The sequence below is a fragment of the Bombina bombina genome, chromosome 6 (genome assembly GCF_027579735.1).
Source record: "Bombina bombina isolate aBomBom1 chromosome 6, aBomBom1.pri, whole genome shotgun sequence".
Classification (NCBI taxonomy): Eukaryota; Metazoa; Chordata; class Amphibia; order Anura; family Bombinatoridae; genus Bombina; species Bombina bombina.
This window is the reverse complement of record NC_069504.1, coordinates 869188925-869209760: the sequence shown is the minus strand read 5'-3', so window position 1 is coordinate 869209760 and position 20836 is coordinate 869188925. Positions and strand designations below refer to the sequence as shown.

At 35.4% G+C, this 20836-nt stretch overlaps 1 protein-coding gene across 1 annotated transcript in view; it reads right to left on the bottom strand.

Moving 5' to 3' along the window:
- LOC128663819 (phospholipid scramblase 1) overlaps nt 1–20595 on the bottom strand; it is a 148332-nt gene extending 127737 nt beyond the window's left edge. The window contains exons 1-4 of the mRNA XM_053718342.1: nt 20492–20595; nt 20360–20407; nt 15254–15366; nt 5478–5505 (exon numbers count right to left, since the gene is read on the bottom strand). Of these exons, the coding sequence (XP_053574317.1) occupies nt 5478–5505; nt 15254–15366; nt 20360–20369 (151 nt within the window). The 5' untranslated portion in view covers nt 20370–20407; nt 20492–20595. The remainder of the gene's footprint in view (nt 1–5477; nt 5506–15253; nt 15367–20359; nt 20408–20491) is intronic.
- Nucleotides 20596–20836: the final 241 nt, after the last annotated feature.

The window sequence follows — 20836 nt, the reverse complement described above, 5'->3', positions numbered from 1 at the left end:
CACTCTGAATGTGCCGCCGCACATCACTAAACTCAGCGGCTCCAGTCGCCCACGACACATCCATCTTCTACCAATGATGAGGTGACGCTTGCACCTCTAAACCAATAGCCGGGCGTATATACAGAAACCTGTCAGTTGACACGCACGGCTACTGGTTTAGAGGTGCAAACCTCACCTCATTGAAAAAGACAGATGTGCTGTGGGCGGCCGGAGCCTCTGAGTTAAGCGATCTGCAATGACAGAGAAAGGGTGAGTTGAACACCCTTTTTTACATATTTGATAACTTAAACTCCACTTTATTTTTAATCTTGGTAAATGCTAATGTTTTTTTATACGGGGTTAGGGCTAAATTAAAAGTTGCACCTTACACAACATAAATACATTAAAATAAAGTGTTACACTATCTAATAAAAATATTTACATAAATGTTAAAACAAATTATTATAAGGGTTTAAAAGGTATATTGTATATGACAAGGTATTTGAATAAAAAAGGACAATAATGTATACATACATACATATACATGTCTAAATATGTGTATCTATGTATATATACATATGTCTATATTTGTATACATGTGTATTTATGTGTATACATGTATATACATACACATCTACTGTTGTATTTTATGAACACACCTACAACTTTAATATCAGACTCTTATTTCCATAGACATTGGTGGAATTGAAATGCTAACATTGGGGACATTTGTCTACAACATCAAAGACTTAAAGAGTTAATGCAGATTCAGAACAGCATTGGCAATTACCAGCCTGTTCCAGTTCAGAGGTGACAAGACAATGTTTGGTGAAAAACCAGTTGGAAATCTGATCAAACACTGTATGAAAACAATGCATTTACAACCCTTACAAACATCTAGCATTTCAGCACAGACGAGTCATAAACTAAAAGGCCCTGATTGTATCTCTGTTCCTACCACCAATAGCCTAAGGAAGTGATGTTGTTCTACATCCATTGATCTAATGATGTCATCTATCTTGTCTCTAAATGAGGAATTTACAGCTGAGTGTGGGCTGGGCTGTGTGAGATTATGAATGACTATATAAATAAGTGCATTGTCATTGTATGTAGGCTAAGCTCAGCTCTTCTTCTACTCACACTCTCCCCATCTCTCTCTCCCCCCTTTCCATCCTTTCCATTCCTTCTCTTACATTAGTCAGTAACTGGTTTCTTTGTAAATACTTATTTTCTGTCTAATAAAATAAATAATTTCATCAAGTAGCGTCATGATTTCCTAAGATAAAGTTAATATTAGTGAGGAAACAGTAACTAAAAAGTTAGTAGATTCTATGGCCCTTATTTATCAAGGTCTGGCGGACCTGATCTGACAGTGCGGATCAGGTCCGCCAGACCTCGCTGAATACGGCGAGCAATACGCTCGCTGTATTCAGCATTGCACCAGCAGCTCACAAGAGCTGCTGGTGCAACGCCGCCCCCTGCAGACTTGCGGCCAATCGGCCACCAGCAGGGGGGTGTCAATCAACCCGATCGTACTCGATCGGGTTGATTTCCGGCGATGTCTGTCCGCCTGCTCAGAGCAGGCGGACAGGTTATGGAGCAGCAGTCTTTGTTACCGCTGCTTCATAACTGCTGTTTCTGGCGAGCCTGCAGGCTCGCCAGAAACACGGGGCATCAAGCTCCATACGGAGCTTGATAAATATGCCCCTATATCTACACCTATAAACACATGTATACACATATACACATGTACATATACTTTGGTGCCCATTCCGCTCAAATAAATTAAAACAAGATAAAATATTTGTATTCAATTTTAATATTTAATAATGTATTCTACTGTGTTTGTACTGTACATATACATTCCATTGTTCTTCAGATAGGGGAAAATGTCATATGTATTTTTAAAAAGATATTCATATATATATATATATACACACACCTATATATTTTATAAAAAATACATCAGATATATATAGAAATAAATATTTAAAAATAAATAGAACATTGGAATGTAAAATATTCATAGCTACCTTCGGGTTAGCACAGTTAATTGAATGCGTCTCAAGTCAGCGCTCGAGCAATAAGTGTTTTTTTTTTTAATTTGTGCTCTCCATTTTAATGCAGTTGTGATATCCGAAGTCCTGAAGTTAGTGCACGTTGACTTTCACTCCCACTCAAACATTCTACTTTCAACTTGTAATACGTACGATAACTCACGCAAGTTAAAAAGTTTACTTCTGGTAGTGTTTGCACAAAAGCAAAAGCACTAAATAGCGCACCACTTGTAATCTTGCCCATAGTGAGGTAAAAGAGACTGCACCCTGAATGGTACTGACCTTACGAACCAACAAGGAAGTTTTTGCAGCTCATGTTCATTCTCAGTTGAGTGCATCTCTCTCTTTTCTTTTTGACATTTAAGAACCAGTCAGAATTTTAAAGGGATATCAAACCCCCCAAAAATTTGTGATTCATATAATGGGGTAGGTTTATCATACCGCCGGCAGACATGATTCGTTATAGCGAATCATGTCAGCCCTGCATTGCTTAATGCCGACAGCATACACTGTCAGCATTTAACATTGCACAAGCAGTTCTGGTGAACTGCTTGTGCAATGCCGCCCCCTGCAGATTCGCGGCCAATCGGCAGGGGGTGTCAATCAACACAATCGCATTCGATTGGGCGGATTGATGTCTGCAGCCTCAGAGGCAGCAGACGAGTTAAGCAGCTGCGGTCTTAAGACCGCTGCTTCTTAACTCCTGTTTACTTCTATTATTAAACGTATGTCGTTCTCAAGGTATTTTTTGTTAAAGGGATATCTAGATGGGTATTGTGCATATTTCTGGAGCAGTACATGACAGGAAATACTGCTGCCACCTACTGATCTTGCAACTGTACAACGTAGCTATAACACTGCTGTCCTATATTGCTCCTGGGCAGATTTACCTTCCACCCTGCTTTTCAGCAAAGAATACCAAGAGCAAGAAGAACCTTTGATAATAGAAGTAAATTGTAAAGTGTTTTAAAATGTTACCCACTATCTGATTCATGAAAGAAAATGTTGGGGTTGTGTGTCCCTTTAAGGAGCCGGTAAATTCTAGACAATAGCTAAAGGGACAGTAAAGTAAAAATGTAATTTTCATGGATTAGATAGAACATGCAATTTATAACTATGTTCCAATTTATTTATATTATCAAATTTGCTTTGTTCTCTTGGTATCCTTTGCTAGAGGAGAAATCTAGATAGACTTATAGAAATTCAGGAGCCTGCATGTGTCCACTCTTTAGTACTATATAGCAGAAGGGTTTGCAACAACACTGTAGTAAACACTGCTGCCATAGTGAGCTAATGACATGTGCACGCTCCTAAGCCCCCTTAATACTACTTAAGTTTACTCTTCAGTAAAGGATACCTAGAGAATAAAGCACATTTGATAATAGAAGTGAAAGTTATTTAAAATTCATGCTCTATCTAAACTATGAAAATTTAATTTTGAATGTACTGTCCCTTTAAGGTGTGCGTGTGTATATACTGTATATTATTTTATTTTTTTAATTAGTATACACACAAACACACACACATGTAAATTGCTTTGGGATCTTACGCTATCCGCATTTAGCGATGTCAAGTGGACATGATTTACTACAGCGAATCATGTCCGCTCGACATTTAATAAATCAACCCCTAATTGCTATTGCATTGTCTTTTTATTATGCATTTGTTGATTATGCAAATCTACTGTATTTACTTGTCCTTTAAAGGGACATTGAACAATTTCAGATGGTAATATTTTGTCCCCTTTTCCTGTAATTCCATTCTGAAACTGTGAGCATTTCAGTTTCTGTTAGAAATGGAAGTGCAGAACACTGTTATATTCCCCACAGCTACTGGCTGCACACTCTAGTGACCTATTTATAACTGTCCCTAATTGACCACAGCATAGAAAGTAACCTAAGTTACAACATGGCTGCTTCCTTTGATTTATAGACATTAAAACTTTATACTTATTTTGTCACTATTTAAACAACTAATAAAACTTTAAAAAACACATCTATTCTACATGTTATTCTCTGACTAATCTTTTTTTCAATACATAATTATAACTAGCATTTATTTAGGGCTAGATTATAAGTGAGGCGCAAAAGGTTTTGCGCTAGCGCAATCGTGTTTTTGCGAGCCATTTTTAATTTTGCTGATATTACAAGTGGAGCGAAATCGTGATTGAGCTAGCGCAATTGCCCTTTACACTTCAATCCTTAACGCGATCTCAGAGCTGTGGTTAACTGTTTTCCGAAACTAAAAAGTGTCACAAAACAATTCAAAAATACATTACAAAGTACAGTTACGCTCATGTTAACACTGTCTAATAATAATAATTTTAAAAAAATATTGCACAAAAAAGTTATAAGGGCTCAAAGATAGGAGAGCTCGGATGTTAGAAAGAAAAAAAAAGGCAGGCAAATGGCTTTAACATTGAGACACATACAAATACATGTCTAAAGATGTATTTGTATATATATATATATATATATATATATATATATATATATATATATATATATATATACACGTTTATATATGTGTACATATATATTCATGTATTTATATATGTACTGTATATATGTATTTACAGTCATATATACACATATAAAAACATTAATATATATGTACACATATATAAACATATATATATATATATATATATATATATATATATATATATATATATATATATATATATATATATATATTATCCCTTTTCCATTACGCAGATAAAAACATAACATATATTTAAGAAATATTCGTATTTAATATAGATTTTAAATATGTATTTACTGTCATATATACACATATAAAAACATTAATATATATGTACACATATATAAACATATATATATATGTACAGTATATATATATATATATATTATATATATTATCCCTTTGCCATTAAGCAGATAAAAACATAACACATATTTAAGAAATATTCTTATTTAATATAGATTTTAAATATGTATTTACTGTAGTATTTGACATTTGCTAATGTGAATATGCTATGTTGTTTGCGCGATGGGTGTTTGTTTGTTTTTTCAACAATTTTCTTTTATTTATTCAGGAATGTGAAAATGCGATTGAGTTTGTGCGATTTCGGGTGTTAGGGGTTTTTTCCACTTTTTTTCTCCATTGATCTCTATAGGGGAATACATGCACGCAATGCGAAATCTTAAGTAAGGATTTTCATGCTATTTGCGTTGCGCAAAATACGTTTTCTTTGGAACTTGTATTACGAACGCAACCTGAAAAGCACAAAAATGGAAATCCTAGCAGATACCGTGCCACTTGTAATCTAGCCCTTAGTGTTAATGTCCCCTTTAAGTGTTTGTGGTAAATGATAGCTGATGTAAAATGTACTGCCACTTTCAAAACGAACAAACATTTTAAAAATGGCATTTAACAATGAAGAGAAAAAATTTGATTATTAAAATACTATTTTCTTACCTTTTTTCTTTAAAATAAGCTCTTCTGCCTAGAAATAGACCAAACAAATATAAATTATGGAGGAATTTTAAAATCAGATAATTTTTATTATGTCTGAGTTTCTTCTAAATTGAAGTAACATTTTGAATTGCCATGATTTCTAAATTTCTTTTCAACAGCTTGATCCAAAATAGCTTTTATATTTAAAAGTTGAAAATATATGAAAACCATCTTGGCTCAATCAGATTTGGGTTTCTTTCTAAATCTGATTGAGCCAAGATGGTTTTAATAGAGGAAAAGCTTGGTTTGGTGCCATATTTTATGATCAACATCATTTTGCTCAGGCTAGATTGATTTTTTTCCTATATATATATACCCAATTAGTAGAAAACAAGCCAAATTGGGAAGAGCCAAGATGGTTTTTATTGAGGAAATGTTTGATTCCTTATTCAGAATTTCCTTTTGAAATAAATCAATGCTAGGGTGCCAAGTTTGGTGCCATATTTTATAATCAATATCATTTGGCTCAGGCCAGATAAAGGGGCCTATTTATTAATGTGCGAGCAGACATGATACGATGTAGCGTATCATGTCCACCGCACATCGATAAATGCCAACAGCATATGCTGTCGGCATTTATCATTGCACCAAAAGTTCTTGTGAACTGCTAGTGCAATGCCGCCATCTGCAGATTCACGGCCAATCAGCCGCTAGTATCGGGTGTCAATCAACCCAATCGTATTCAATCGGGTTGATTTCTGTCCGCGGCCTCAGAGCAGGTGGACAAGTTATGGAGCAGCGATCTTTAGACCGCTGCTTTATAACTTCTGTTTCTGGCGAGCCTGAAGCCATTCGGAGCTTGATAATTCGGCCCCTTAACCTCTTTTATAGAGGGATGCCCAGTTAGTAGAAAACAAACAAAATTTGGGTAAGCCAATATTGTTTTCATAGAGGAAATGCTAGGTTCCTTATTCAGAATTTCCTATTGAAATGCGTGTATTCTAGGGTGCTAAGTTTGGTGCCATATTGTATGATTAATATAATTTGGCTCATTTCAGATCGAAATGCAATGAAGTTAGGGTGTCAGATTTGGTACAATATTTCATGATTAACATTATTTGGTTCAGCGTAGATTTAACTTTTTCCTATAGAGGGATACCCAGTTAGTATAAAACAAACCAAATTTGGGTGAGCCAAGAGAAAAAGCTTGCTTCCCTGTTCAGAATTTCCCATTGAAATGCATAGAAGTTAGGGTGCCAAGTTTGGTGCCCTGTTTTATGATCAATATCATTTGGCTCACGCTAGATTTAGATTTTCATATAGAGGGATGCCCAATTAGTAGAAAACAAACCACATTTTTGTAAACTAATATGGTTTTCATAGAGGAAAAGCTTGGTTCCTTATTCAGAATTTCCTTTTGAAATGTATGGATGCTAGTGTGCTAAGTTTGGTGCCATATTTTATGAAAGTTATTTGGCTAATTTTAGATTGAACCTTTTCCTATAGAGGGATGTCCAGTTAATATTAAAGAAAAAACAAATTTGGGTGAGCCAAGATGGTTTTAATAGAGGAAAATCTTGGTTCCTTTTTCAGAATTTCCCTTTGCAATGCATAGAAGTTAGGGTGCCAGGTTTGGTGCCATATTTTATAATCAACATCTTATGGCACAGGCTAGATTAAACTTTTTACTATAGAGGGATGCCTAATTAGTAAAAAAAAAAATATAAGCCAAATCTGGTAGAGCCTTGATGATTTTTTATGGATGCTAAAGTGCCAAGCTTGATGACAAATTTTGTGATCAATATCATTTGGCTGAAGCCAGATTGAACTTTTTCCTATAGAGGGAAGCCCAATGATTATAAAACAAACTACATCTGACTAAGCCAGGATGGTTTTTATAGAGGAAAAGCCTGGTTCCTTTTTCAGAATTTGCATTGAAATGCATGGAAGTTAGGGTGCCAGGTTTGGCACCACATTTCATGATTAATATCATATCAACTTTGCAGATTGTCGTTTAGTAAGTAATCACGTTCATCAAAAAGAAGCTGGATGAACAAGAAACCAACCTGAATAAGATGCCGGGTGAACAGGAAGCTAACTTCAGCCTTTGAATAAGGAGCTATGTTAAGTTTTCAAATAAAAAGCTGGCCAAATAAACGTCCCTTTCTCTGAGAGCAGAGATTATTTAGTGGGAGGGAAAAAGCCAGAGGACCAGGCCTTATACAGATTATTCTGAAGGAGGATTCAGGTAGTGGAACATTTGCATTTAACCCCTCACACTTAAAGGGACAGTTCACCCAAAAACTTTCTCCCCTTTTAATTATTCCTAATGATCCTTTTTACCTGCTAGAGTGTATTAAATTGGTTGCAAGTAGCTCCTTTACTCATATTTCAGCATTTGAAATAGCTGATTTAGCTTGTGGTTTCCCAACCTATACTGAAAGTTTTGATACTGGCATATACGCTATTGACAAGCCTAAGTAAACACAGCCAGCAGAAGAGATTACACTCCCAGTGGGATGCAGGATAGTTAAGTAATAAAATGATAATTTTCCATTGTTCTCTCTATGTATTGAGCTTTGGTGTTCCAGACAAATATAAGATAAGGAAGCAACTCTGTGTACATAAAAGTGATAACATAATGAGATCTGATATTACCTGAAGCTCAACCCATTGTAATAGGCTGTGGTTTCAAAGCACAAAACCAGCTACTTCAGATACACAAATAAACCCGAAAATGCAATTTCTCAAATATTTTATACTCTGCAGTTGGTATAACAAGTCATTTAAAATACATTTATGGAAAAACAATTTTACAGTGTACTGTCCCTTTAATGTATAGCACTCTCTGAAACTCACTAAGGGCCCCAACGTGCACCACCAACAGACTGTACAGACGTTTTGCTGTTTAATTGGAAGGTGGGTACCCTGAAAAATGTTGCTAATGTGTTATTTTGCTATGTTTATGTTATAATTATTTTTAAACTCTTTTAAAAGCTGCATTAGAGGTTTATTGAGGATACTAATAGGCAGTAGCATTTATACTGACAGACAGCTACACTGTTATTATTGTTTTCAATGCATTGTGTTCATTTGCATTTAATAAATTCCATATTACTTTATTATTTGTGTGTGGAATTCAGTGTCTCAGTGATGTGGGTTCCCCCGAGAAGTATTATCACTGAGTGGAGGCACTATACACTACGTTAGTTAAGATGTCCCCTGCCCTGGTGGTTCCTGTGAACCTACAGCGTCAAAGATGACTGTCCAGTCTGCACATCTTCACCAAAGATGGATAAGGAAAGGGTTACTTTTAGAATCTGCGGAAAACCAACACAACTTTTGCCAAGGACTCACCACTACAATAAAAGCCTTAACTTTTTATTTTATATTGCACTTATTGCTTCAGAAAGGTAAGAATTGGAATTTAGGGAATATCTGACCACTGGAGTTTTTAATAGCTCATTAGCTTTGCATTTTCAGTCACATGCTTCAATCTAGTGCAAATACTGTGAATGCCTGGGGTTTAAGCAAATCCCTTTTGGTTCTTCCAACATTATACTAACAGACTCAGGCTACAGGCTGTTTCTGAAAAATGGTCTTTAAAATAAATAAATAACTTAAATTATATGTCATTTCTTTGAATCGTGTACTTTATCCTGCCTTATCTCTAATTTCTTTGAACATTTATTAAGTTATGAGCAGAGTAAATTGATGATTGTACAAGTGTGTAATACTCTAAACCTCAATCCAGAAACATTACACAGTGCTCAGTCAGCAGCCAAAGCCCATGTTTTATCTTTTGTCTGTGAGACAAAAAATGTATTATATTAATGCACTCAGCACAATCAAGGATATGTGTAACATTTATTTATGTAAAAATTATTTTAACTGAAGCTTCAGCTTTTAATGCCATTAGCCATAAATAAATAGAAGCAAAAAGAAAGAGCATGCAGTTTTAAAGGGATAGTAAAGTCCAAATTAAACTTTCATGATTCAGATAGGGAATGTAATTTTAAACAACTTTCAAATTTACTTTTATCATCAAATTTGCTTTGTTCTCTTGGTATTCTTAGTTGAAAGCTAAACCTAGGTTGGTTCACATGCTAATTTCTAAGCCCTTGAAGGCCGCCTCTTTTCTGAATGCATTTGACAGTTTTTCACAGCTAGAGGGTGTTAGTTCATGTGTTTCATATAAATAACAGTGTGCTCACACATGTGGAGTTATTTAAGAGTCAGCACTAATTGCCTGAAATGCAAGTCTGTCAAAAGATCTGAGATAAGGAGGCAGTCAGCAGAAGCTTAGATACAAGGTAATTACAGAGGTAAAACGTATATTTCTATAACAGTATTGGTTATGCAAAACTGGGGAATGGTAAATAAAGGGATTATCTATATTTTAAAACAATTACATATTTAGTGTTTACTATCCCTTTAAGACACTTTCCAATTTACGTCCATTATAACATTTTGCACAGTCTTTTTATATGCATACTTTCTGGGGAACAAGATCCTATTGAGCATGTGCACAAGCTCCCATGGTATAAATATACTAGTCTGTTATTGGCTGATGTCTGTCACATTAAACAGGGGGCCGGGAGATCTGAGAAAAAATTAATTTGTCAGGAAAAAAATCTACTACTAACTACTAACAGTAAGGGGTAAATTTATCAAAGCGTCAACTGATAATACGCTTGAATTCCATATCGTATTTCTTGCGAGATTGATCCGCCGTAGTTATCAAAGCATCAAGAACGGCAAATGTTGAAATTTGTGACGTAAAATACGATCCCGCGATCATTAAAATTGTATACCCTTTCTAAATCAAACAATATTATTGCTCCCCATTTGGTGCACTAGTAGATTAGATATAGGGATAATTACTACTTATGGATTATGCTACAAATTTGTCTCTCATTACAAAGCAAGGGGACAATATTATTTCTACAAATTTGTTGAAAAGTTTTGCCCCAAACTTGTCGCACTAATAGATATAGAGATAAAAATGAAATAAATACACAACATAATATAGCTAACTTCCTTTTTATTTTTTGTGAAAAATCTATGTGCACCATGTTTAAGCCATGTAATACAAGTCCCACTCTCCACTTCGCACCAATTTTGATGCAACACTTTTCGCACCAATTATGATGCAAACTCCTAAAAAAAAACACACTAGTAAATGAATCAACCACTTTTGATTGAAATATGCATAATCACATGATTTATGACCTCAGCCAATCTGATTCAAACATACATTTTAAACTATCACTAACGATTCAAAATGCTCGATAATTGTGTCATTGATCACTCATCAGAACTTGTAAGTGCCAATTGTTACATTGTGTATTATACTTTGAAAGTATGTATATGTGAATTTAGAATTAAAGATAAACATTGATGCTGACATTAGGAAACACAGTGTAATATTTTGGACAAGGATTTTAAATTTTTTATTGATGTTTGATTCAATATAATCTTAAACTGAAAGCTCAAATGGATAGCCCACCTAACATTAAACTGTCATGATTCAGATACAGCAGAAATTAAAATCACCTCTTTACTGTCATGCTATATATGTATTTCTTCCTTCTCTTGAATTTATTTTTCAGTAAGAAATGTCATCTTATATGCCAGCCCATTTTATAACACCTGTGAAGGGGTGGTTTTTAAAACTAGATTGCAATTAGGAAGGGTTACACAGGTACAGAGAGAAAACTGGCCCAGCTCTTAAAATATCCATTGATTGCAAATAAATACATATGATACCATGATTACATGTTATATTTGCAATTATTCCTGCTCAGAATAATAATACATTTTACACTATATACATATAGTGGTATGAATAAACACAGAGATATGAAAGACAACATTGTTTAGAACAAAAAAAGAATTTAGGGACATGTAAATATGTTTGCAAAACATTTCTGACATAACACACACATATATATATAAATATATATATATATATATATATATATATATACAGTATATATATATATATATATATATATATATATATATATATACACACACACACAAGTATGTGCAAAGATATATGTACAAATTCTAGCATTAATAATCATTTATAAAAAAAATTATGAGATTAAAGCATATCATGACTTCTAGAAATACACATTAATTTATGTGAAAGTATCATATAACAGATTTTTTAGTATAACAAATAAATATAAAAATTACTTTCTATGAGATATTGTTTGTTGAGGTAAAAATCTAGCTATTTCTTAGACATTAACAGTTGAAAAATAAAAGATTAGCTTTAGAGAAATGTGCTTGTTCATGGACAGTAATGAAATGGTATAAATAAATTTGGGAAAAACTCGAATAACCGCAACATCGATGACTGTTAGTCCCGTACTTGACACGCGTGTTTTTGACAGCTTTTTTGAAAAATAAGGGTATCATATTCAGATCTGTGTCAGCGATGTCTGGCAAGCGTATTGACGCCGGCAAATGCACTGAGATTGACACTTTGATAAATTGACCCCTAGGTGTGAAATCATTGTCTTTTTATTATGCACTTGTTAATTATGCAATTCTACTGCATTGAGTGGTCCTTTAACATTTTAATACTTATCTCAACTACTGGGAGTGTAATTTCTTCTGCTGGCTATGTTTACACAGCCTTTCTGTAGTCTATACTAAAGAAGCAGTATACACCAATTTTCATTTAAAGGGACACTCAGGTTTTATTAAATTTTCATGATTCAGATATAGCAGTAATTTTAAACAACTTTCCAATTTACTTCCATTAAAAAAAATGTGCACAGTCTTTTATATTTACACTTTTTGAGTCACCAACTCCTACTGAGCATGTGCAAGAACTCAGACTATACGTATATGCATTTGTGATTGGCTGATTGATATCACATGGTACAGGGGGAGTGGAAATATACATAACTTTGAAATGTGTTAGAAAAGAATCTACTACTCATTTGAAATTCAGAGTAAATGCTACTGTATTGTCTTGTTATCTTGCATTTGTTCATTATGCAAATCTACTGTGTTTACTGGTCCTTTAACTGCATGTAATATACACTACTATAAAGAATAATATGCACAGATACTGATATAAAAATCCAGTGTAAAACCTTTTAAAAACTCACTTAGAAGCTCCCAATTTAGCACTGTTAATGAGATAAGCCTGGGACACCCACTGAAAGGGGCTGAGCAGACCCTCCCCCCTCCCCTGCATATGAAAAGATCCATTACACAAACAGAAGCAGTCTGAAGTCTGTATACATCGGTATACCTCTAAAACTTTGGGGCTTGGTAAGGAGTCTGAAAATCATCACAATGTTATTTAAAAATAAGCAAAACTATAACTTTTTACAAAAACACACCCAGATGGGCTATATAAATCATCTACAAAACATTTATGCAAAGAAAAATCTAGTGTATAATGTCCCTTTAAGTAAAGAAACTTTCAGTATAGATAGTAACACCACAGGCAGATTTAGCTATCACAATTGCTGATATAAAGATAAAGGAGCTATTTGTAAACAATTCCAGCAGGTAAAATGGATAATTGCTAAGAAATTAAAGTGGAGAACATGTTAGGATTAACTGTCCCTTTAACAATAACACAGCTTTCATCACAGTGGGGCATATTTATCAAAGTGCGAGCAGACATGATACGATGTAGCGTATCATGTCCGCTTCACATCGATAAATGCCGACAGCATACGTTGTCGGCATTTATCATTGCACAGAACTGTTTGTGCAATACTGCCCCCTGTAGATTTGCTGCCAATCGGCCACTAGCAGGGGGTGTCAATCAACCCGATAGTATTTGAGCAGGCGGACAAGTTATGGCTCGCAGGAAACAAGGGGCATCAAGCTCCATTCGGAGCTTGATAATTTGGCCCCAATGTCTGCTTTGCTCTACGCTCTGATCTCTCTCTCTCTTTGCTCTGCACTAATATTAATCATGCACAAAGTAGTAAAATGAAAAGGACGCTGGTTGATAAACTAATGGCTAGTTTACATTCAAATCTGCTGTTGTTTTTGATCTATCATATGTGATGTGTCAGTTGTTTATTTTATTCTGTTTCATCATAAGCGTTTTTCATCGCTATTCCAATAGGATATATGTACATATGATTTTATCTGTGAAATAGCTTTGTATACAAGGATTAACCAGTTGAGATTGATTGACGTATTATATAATGTAGACATATTTTAGATCTAACACTGTTTTGAAACTGACTGACACAACAGCTAAAGACTGTTGGTGATTAGATGACATGGTCATTACACCTGTGCTCTCAGAATCTGATTGGATAGGATAGCATTTAAATAAGTGCATCAGTATAGGGTTTGTTATGCCTGAGGAAACAGCGTAACTGCTGAGAAACGTGTTGCATATCTGGGGGTACAGTCTGTGTATACCTACCAGTTTTTAACACTGTATTGTTTGAATTTTTATGGTTTTAATAAATCGGTTTGGTTCATCACTGTGAGTGTGTTTGAGCTGTTCCTGGACTATGTGCTGCTGTAAGAAGGAGGTGAGATGATACACCTTTATACTGCCAGCCTGCGCCTACTAGTACATAAGGGTGCTCTATGGAAATGTGAGTACCCTGTGTTTGACACTTTCTATCTGATTTGTCTATTTGGTGACTGATACACACATGGGCCGCCTCTCTTATATTTGCTTGATGCTGTTGTTTTCTTCTTTATAGAAGTGTCTATTACGTGCAATTATCTGAAAATTGGTGTACACTGTCCCACTGTACATTGCATATGTATATGTTTTGTTTTTACGTTATCATGTATAGTACAGGAAGCGCTCAAAGGTAATATTTTATATATTTTGGGATTTAACTTGCAGCAACAGAAAAATCACCATTAAAGTTTAGGAATATTTTGTTGCTATCTGCACTTATTAAAGGGGCACTAGTACACCAAAAATGCATATACGAGGACAGCAAAATTTCCTCAAAAATTAAATAAAAGCGGATTAAAAAAAAATAGAATCAAATACTGCAGTATTAGCTGTGTACTTAAATTACTGCTTACTTACTGGCTGATAGGAATCATTCCTACAGCTCTATCGGTGAGCACAAACATATTTCCGCAGACTTAACAAAAAAGTAGGTTTATTCATCACAGGAGCATACATTAAAAAAAATAAAACAGTAAAAAAACCTGACATTTTAAAATGTCCTATTTTAGATTAAACAAAGTATAAATTATACTACAGTTTACCTTTAAAGTGAATGTAAATTTTGATGATAAAGTGTCCGGTTTTTAAAAATTCAATTAAAAACAGGGGCACTTTAATTCATCAAAATTTACATTTCACTCGTGTTGTGAAAATACTTACCTTTTAAACTTGACAGTCGCTTCCTACTTCAGAAATGACAGATCGGTCATCCTCCAATCACGGCTTCCCCCCTGGGGGAAATCAATGTCTGATTCAACGCCACGATTGGAGGAAGCCAGATTCCTCATTTTAGACCCAGGAAGAGGCTTTGTGATGGGCAGAGGAAGCGATGCAGCCGCTGTCAAGATTAAAAGGTAAGTATTTTCACAACACGAGTGAAATCTAAATTTTGATGAATTAAAGTGCCCCTGTTTTTAATCAAATTTTTAAAAACCGGGCACTTTATCATCAAAATTTGCATTCACTTTAAGTTTATGAATGAAATGGGATCTAGCAATTTGTTGGGCTTCGAAAGCCATCCAGAACATTAATAAGAAATGTAACCCTTTAATTCATCAATACATCACATGTACAATAAAAGGAGTGAAATGTCAGTGTTTCTAACCTCTATAAGACCCTCCAGTCCTGGAGGTACAACAGCATATCTTTTTCCCGAGAGCTGCTGTGGGTTGGTAGTCATGTGATCACTGTGCCTTTGAGGTTGGGATCTTTGAGGATCTGTTAAGAATACAGTTTACAGACATTATAAATATATAATCACAAAACTTTACTATATAGTATAGTATAGTATACTGTTAGGGGGTGTTTGGGGTTTTTTTGTAGCAAAAGAGCTGTCAACTTTAGGGCAATGCCCTACAAAAGGCCCCTTTAAGGGCCCCCAAGAGGCCCTTTTAAGGGCCCTTGGTAGTTTGGGGGTGGGGGTTTGTATACTGTTAGGGGGTGTTTGGGGTTTTTTTGTAGCAAAAGAGCTGTCAACTTTAGGGCAATGCCCTACAAAAGGCCCTTTTAAGGGCCCCCAAAAGGCCATTTTAAGGGCCCTTGGTAGTTTATTCTAGATTAGGCTTTTTATTTTGGGGTGTTTTTTTTTTTTAAAGGGTATTAGAATAGAAATAATTTTTATTTTTTTGGATAATTTCTTATTTTTTTTGTAATGGTTGTTTTTTTATTTTTTTTGTAATGGTAGGTTTTTTTTTTTTGTTTTGTTTTTTTTTGTAATTTTAGGTTTTAGTATAAGGTAGCTTAGGTTTTATTTCACAGGTAAGTTTGTATTTATTTTAACTAGGTAGTTAGTATATAGTTAATAACTATACTTTACTAACTAGTCTACCTAATTAAATAGTTTAATTTAGATTTTTGCAATGTGGGGGGCTGGCGGTTTAGGGGTTAATAGATTTATTTAGTGGTAGTAATGTGGGAGGCCAGAGGTTTAGGGGTTAATAGTTTTATTTAGTTGCAGCGATTTCGGGGAGCGGCAGAATAGGGGTAAATATATTTATTATAGTGTGGGCTATGTTGGGGTGCAGGAGAATAGGGGTTAATAACTTTAGTATAGTGGCAGCGATATTGGGAGCGGCAGATTAGGGGTTAATAGTTTTATTTAGGTGGCGGCGATATCGGGGGCAGCAGATTAGGGGTTAATAACATTATGTAGGTGCCGGCGATGTTGGTGGGGGGCAGATTAGGGGTTAATAACTGTAGGTAGGTGGCGGCGATGTCGGGGGCGGCAGATTACCCCATATCGCATGCACAAGCCGGCTGTTTCAAAACTTGTAATGGCTGCGCTATAGGGGGTTAAATAACGCAACTTTTGTTACGTTCATTAATTTCGCTATAGCATGCATAACTCGTAATCTAGCTGTCACTCATTAACTATTTATACACAAATACTAATTGCCATTTAAAAAGCAACAGATGTGGAAAATTATCCTTTAATTGCCATTTTAACCTGTGTGTGTGTCCCCTTGTGTGTCTGTAACAAGGCCAAACATTTAAGGATATACGTAAACTTTTGATCATGGCCATTTGGGTGATTTCTGTTATCATTATGATTTAAAAAGAAGCCAAACAACTATGTTAAAATAAATGGCTTCCTATGATCACCATCCTTAAATAAAATATTGTTTTTTGCTATGTATGTATGCCGTATGTCGCTGAGGGGTTACAAAGTTTACAAAAGTAATTGGTAATACCAAATTAGTTGTTTTATGTAAATTTAAATTTTGCAGTTTATATTCTGGATTTAAAAAAAAATTTCAGTGAACAAATCAGTTTTTATCTTGAATGAGACATACAACAGAGTTGCCATATTCACATTTAGTTTATGGGTTTAGGGATTGTATGCAGAATTAAACAACTAACATATCATTAATCGGTGTAGTTCTCGCTTCTATTTTAGGCAACATTAAATGTTTTTTTATCTTTCCTGGCTCTAAAGAGGGCTTTTTAAAAATGTATTATGAGTTTTTTTTTATTTTAGAATGATCCCTTGCTGAAAAATAAAATGTTTTTATGCTTATAGAGCATGTGACCATAATAGGGCACAGATACAATTCCCACCCAGCTGTTATTTTAGAGGCATGGTTCACGGCAATGCAGATAAGTGTGTGTGTGTGTGTGTGTATGTATGTGTATGTGGGTATGAGTGTGTGTGTGAGTGTGTATGTAAGTGTATGTGAGTGTGTGTATGTTTATGTATGTGTGTGTATGTTTATGTGTGTATGTATGTGTGTGTGTGTGTATGTGTATGTATGTGTATGTGGGTATGTGTGGGTGTCTAAGTGTGTGTGTGTATGTAAGTGTATGTGAGTGTGTGTATGTCTATGTGTGTATGTGTATGTCTATGTGTGTATGTGTATGTAATTGTATGTAATGTAGAAAAACCTTTACATAAACAACCATAGCATATGATTTTCAGCTATGCTGTCTATTTTTTTTTGCAAACTCTTACTAATTAGCATCAGTATTATTTCCTAGGCTAGATGTATACAAATCATACACTTCCTATTACTTTCTGCGTTAATTTAAACAAAAATAAGGATTAGCATGTCTAAATAGTGCTCTTTTAAATGCATGATACCATTTTGGGGTTTAAAGTGAAATGGAACCCTTTGTAATATTAAAACACTTGGCAACATATTGATATTATCTATTTTGCCCCCTATAACTCTGAGACTTGGAAGTGCTTCACAGCTGCTAACTATCTGTAGTGTTGCCAGTTGTGCTCCACAAAAATATTGGACAATCTGCCAGTAACTGAGCAAGATGATCTGTGGTGTCATTTAATGCCCCCAAAAGCTCTACCTTAGCCACCACTCTTGACCCTATAATGCCTATTTTTCACACGGAACTAAGCTGTCATTTTGCCCTTTGGCTACCAGCAACATACAAATAAATAATCTTACCTCTTTGGCTAACAGTAATCTGTGTAAACAGAAGTGATTTGACCCCATTGACTGTTCCTCACTTCTTTCTGCTACATATTATGTGTTGAGTCACAGGAGGTCTTTTTTTACATATTGCTAATACTCAGAGACTTTTAAAAAACAAAACAAAAAAAAACAGGACATTTCATTTTCCAGTATCTTTGTAACATTTTTACTGGACAGCCTGCTAAAATACTGGACTGTCCTGTTAAATACTGGACACCTGCCAATCCTACCTATCTGTCCCTAATTGACCACATCAGTGGAGACAAGATAAGATCCTGTGTTCTAAAAGAAGTTGTTTACCGCATAGGAATGTGTATATTACGTCACTTCCAGTGATGTGAATCAGCTGCTGGAGGTTTGTGGCGCTCACTGCGCATGCGCTAGAGGCCCAACCTCCTCAATTCAGCTGATTTAAACCACGCAACAGGTCGAGGAAATATATGGCACCGCATTTCTGAGCGCACGTAGTATTGGGACCTGTACAGTGTGATGTGGTGAACAGCTGCACATATAAACATGTGGTCGCTGTTTTGCTACAGATTATAAAATGCCTAATGGGGAAACATTTATACACGTAAATATGTAATCACTTAGGGCATCTTTTTAGGCTATGCAGCCAAAATGGGGAAAATCTAAACACATATATATAGTATAAGCCCCATCAGCACCCCCCTGTAACCCCTAAAAACACCCAATGCGTAAGTTATGTAAGCCCCATCAGCACCCCCTTGCAACCCCCATAAGCACCCCCCAAGCACAGCAAGTTGGCGGCGCATTATGGATCACTGAGGAGTAGGGCCTTGTGCGCATTGTTCCAACAGCTGATTAAATGTCACCGGAAGTGATGTGGTATACACATTCCTATGGTATACAACTTCTTTTAGAACACCTGCAAAACATTAAAAGTCTGGTAAATGAAAGGAAAGTGGTTAGCCTTTTTTATTCCAGTAACAATTTATCCATGTAGGGCAATTGGTGGGAGGTAGTTGGCAATTGAATAACAATAACAGAAAAGGTTTTTATACCTGAGGGTCGTTCACAATCCTCTTATAAAAATTACTACAGAAAAACACCAATAAAGTATATGGTGATTTTTGTAGACAAATAATTTGACAATTATTTTTTAGAGGATTGTAATTACAAGGTGTATGATGTCCCTTTTAGTTTTAGCTCAGCTCAAAAATAAGCATAGAAGTTAAGTTCCAGGATTGTAAAACTGAAGAACTAGATTTTCAAATAATGGCTTAAAAGGACAAAGACATTTTTGTATTTTTTGTTTGTAGTTTCCTTATATCCCTGCAGTTGACATGGCCTTGTGTTTTATAAGTATGTGTTGCACAAATAGAGGCCCATTTATCAAGCTTTGAATAGAGCTTGAGGCCCTGTGTTTCTGGCGAGCCTGTAGGCTCGCCAGAAACAGCAGTTATGAAGCAGCGGTCTAAAGACCGGACAGACATTGCCGGAATTCAACCCGATCGAGTACGATCAGATTGATTGACACCCCCCTGCTGGTGGCCGATTGGCCGCGAGTCTGCAGGGGGTGGCGTTTAACCAAGAGCTGCTGGTGCATTGCTGAATACGGAGAGCATATTGATCTCCGCATTCAGCGAGGTATCTCGGACCTGATCCACACTGTCGGATCAGGTCTGACATAGCTTTAATAAATATCCCCCAGTGTATGGATACAATTTAAAGGGACATGAAACCCACATTTTTTTCTTTCATGATTCAGATAGAGAATACAAATTTCCCATTTACTTCTATTAGCAAATTTACTTTGTTCTCTTGTTATTCTTTGTTGAAAAGATATCTAGATAGGTAGTGTGCACACGTCTGAAGCACTACATGACAGGTACAAGTGCTGTCATCTAGTGCTCTTGCTAATTTATAACCTTGTTGTAAAACTGCCGCCATATATTGCTGCAGACACATGCGTTCTCCTGAACTTACCTCCCTGCTTTTCAACAAAGGATAACAAGAAAACAAAAAACATTTAATAACAGAAGTAAATTGGAAAGCTGTTTAAAATTGTATGTTCTATCTGAACCTTGAAAGAAAAATGTGAGTTTTTGTGTCCCTTTAATGATTTTTGATTTACCAAATTGCTATGACAAGATTTAGTGTTGTGCAGTACACACACAAGTACATACACAAATCAAGCATCAAACTGAGGTGTGGGCAACTGGGCACCCCTGAGTTTCTAAGTCTGAGTTGTGGCACTCAGAGCAGGAACAGCAGAAAATAAGGGGGTACACTGTGTATAAAGCAAATAAGATACTTACGTGAAGACATTACTGTAGTGAAGTTAAAATCTGCTTAAGTATCCAGTGCTAGAAGAAAAAATAGCAAAATGATCTGTAAAAAAAAATATATATGCAAAGGATTTTTAGAAAATATAAGGAATCAAGAAGTACCTTAAGGAGACATTTATTCAGCAGTAGCGTTTGTTTTCATATCCAGTACTGTGCAGAGATCCTCACTGCACCCTTTTAAAAAAAAATGGTCCATAGCCACACCTATCCAACAGTAAATTCTTCCTGTTAACCATTTCCACACAATAAATATGATTCTTTATTGTCTTCCCCTTATGCTAGAGTTGGAAAGGAGGATGTTTGCTTTCTAATCTTTTAAAAGAATGTATTCCCTGCTATTAAGTAACAAAATAAAACATGACTGTGACAAACCTGCCTCTCTGGCTCCTGTTTAAAGGGACAATGTACTCAGGCAAGCAGCTGTAAAGATTTCATAACATTTAAAGA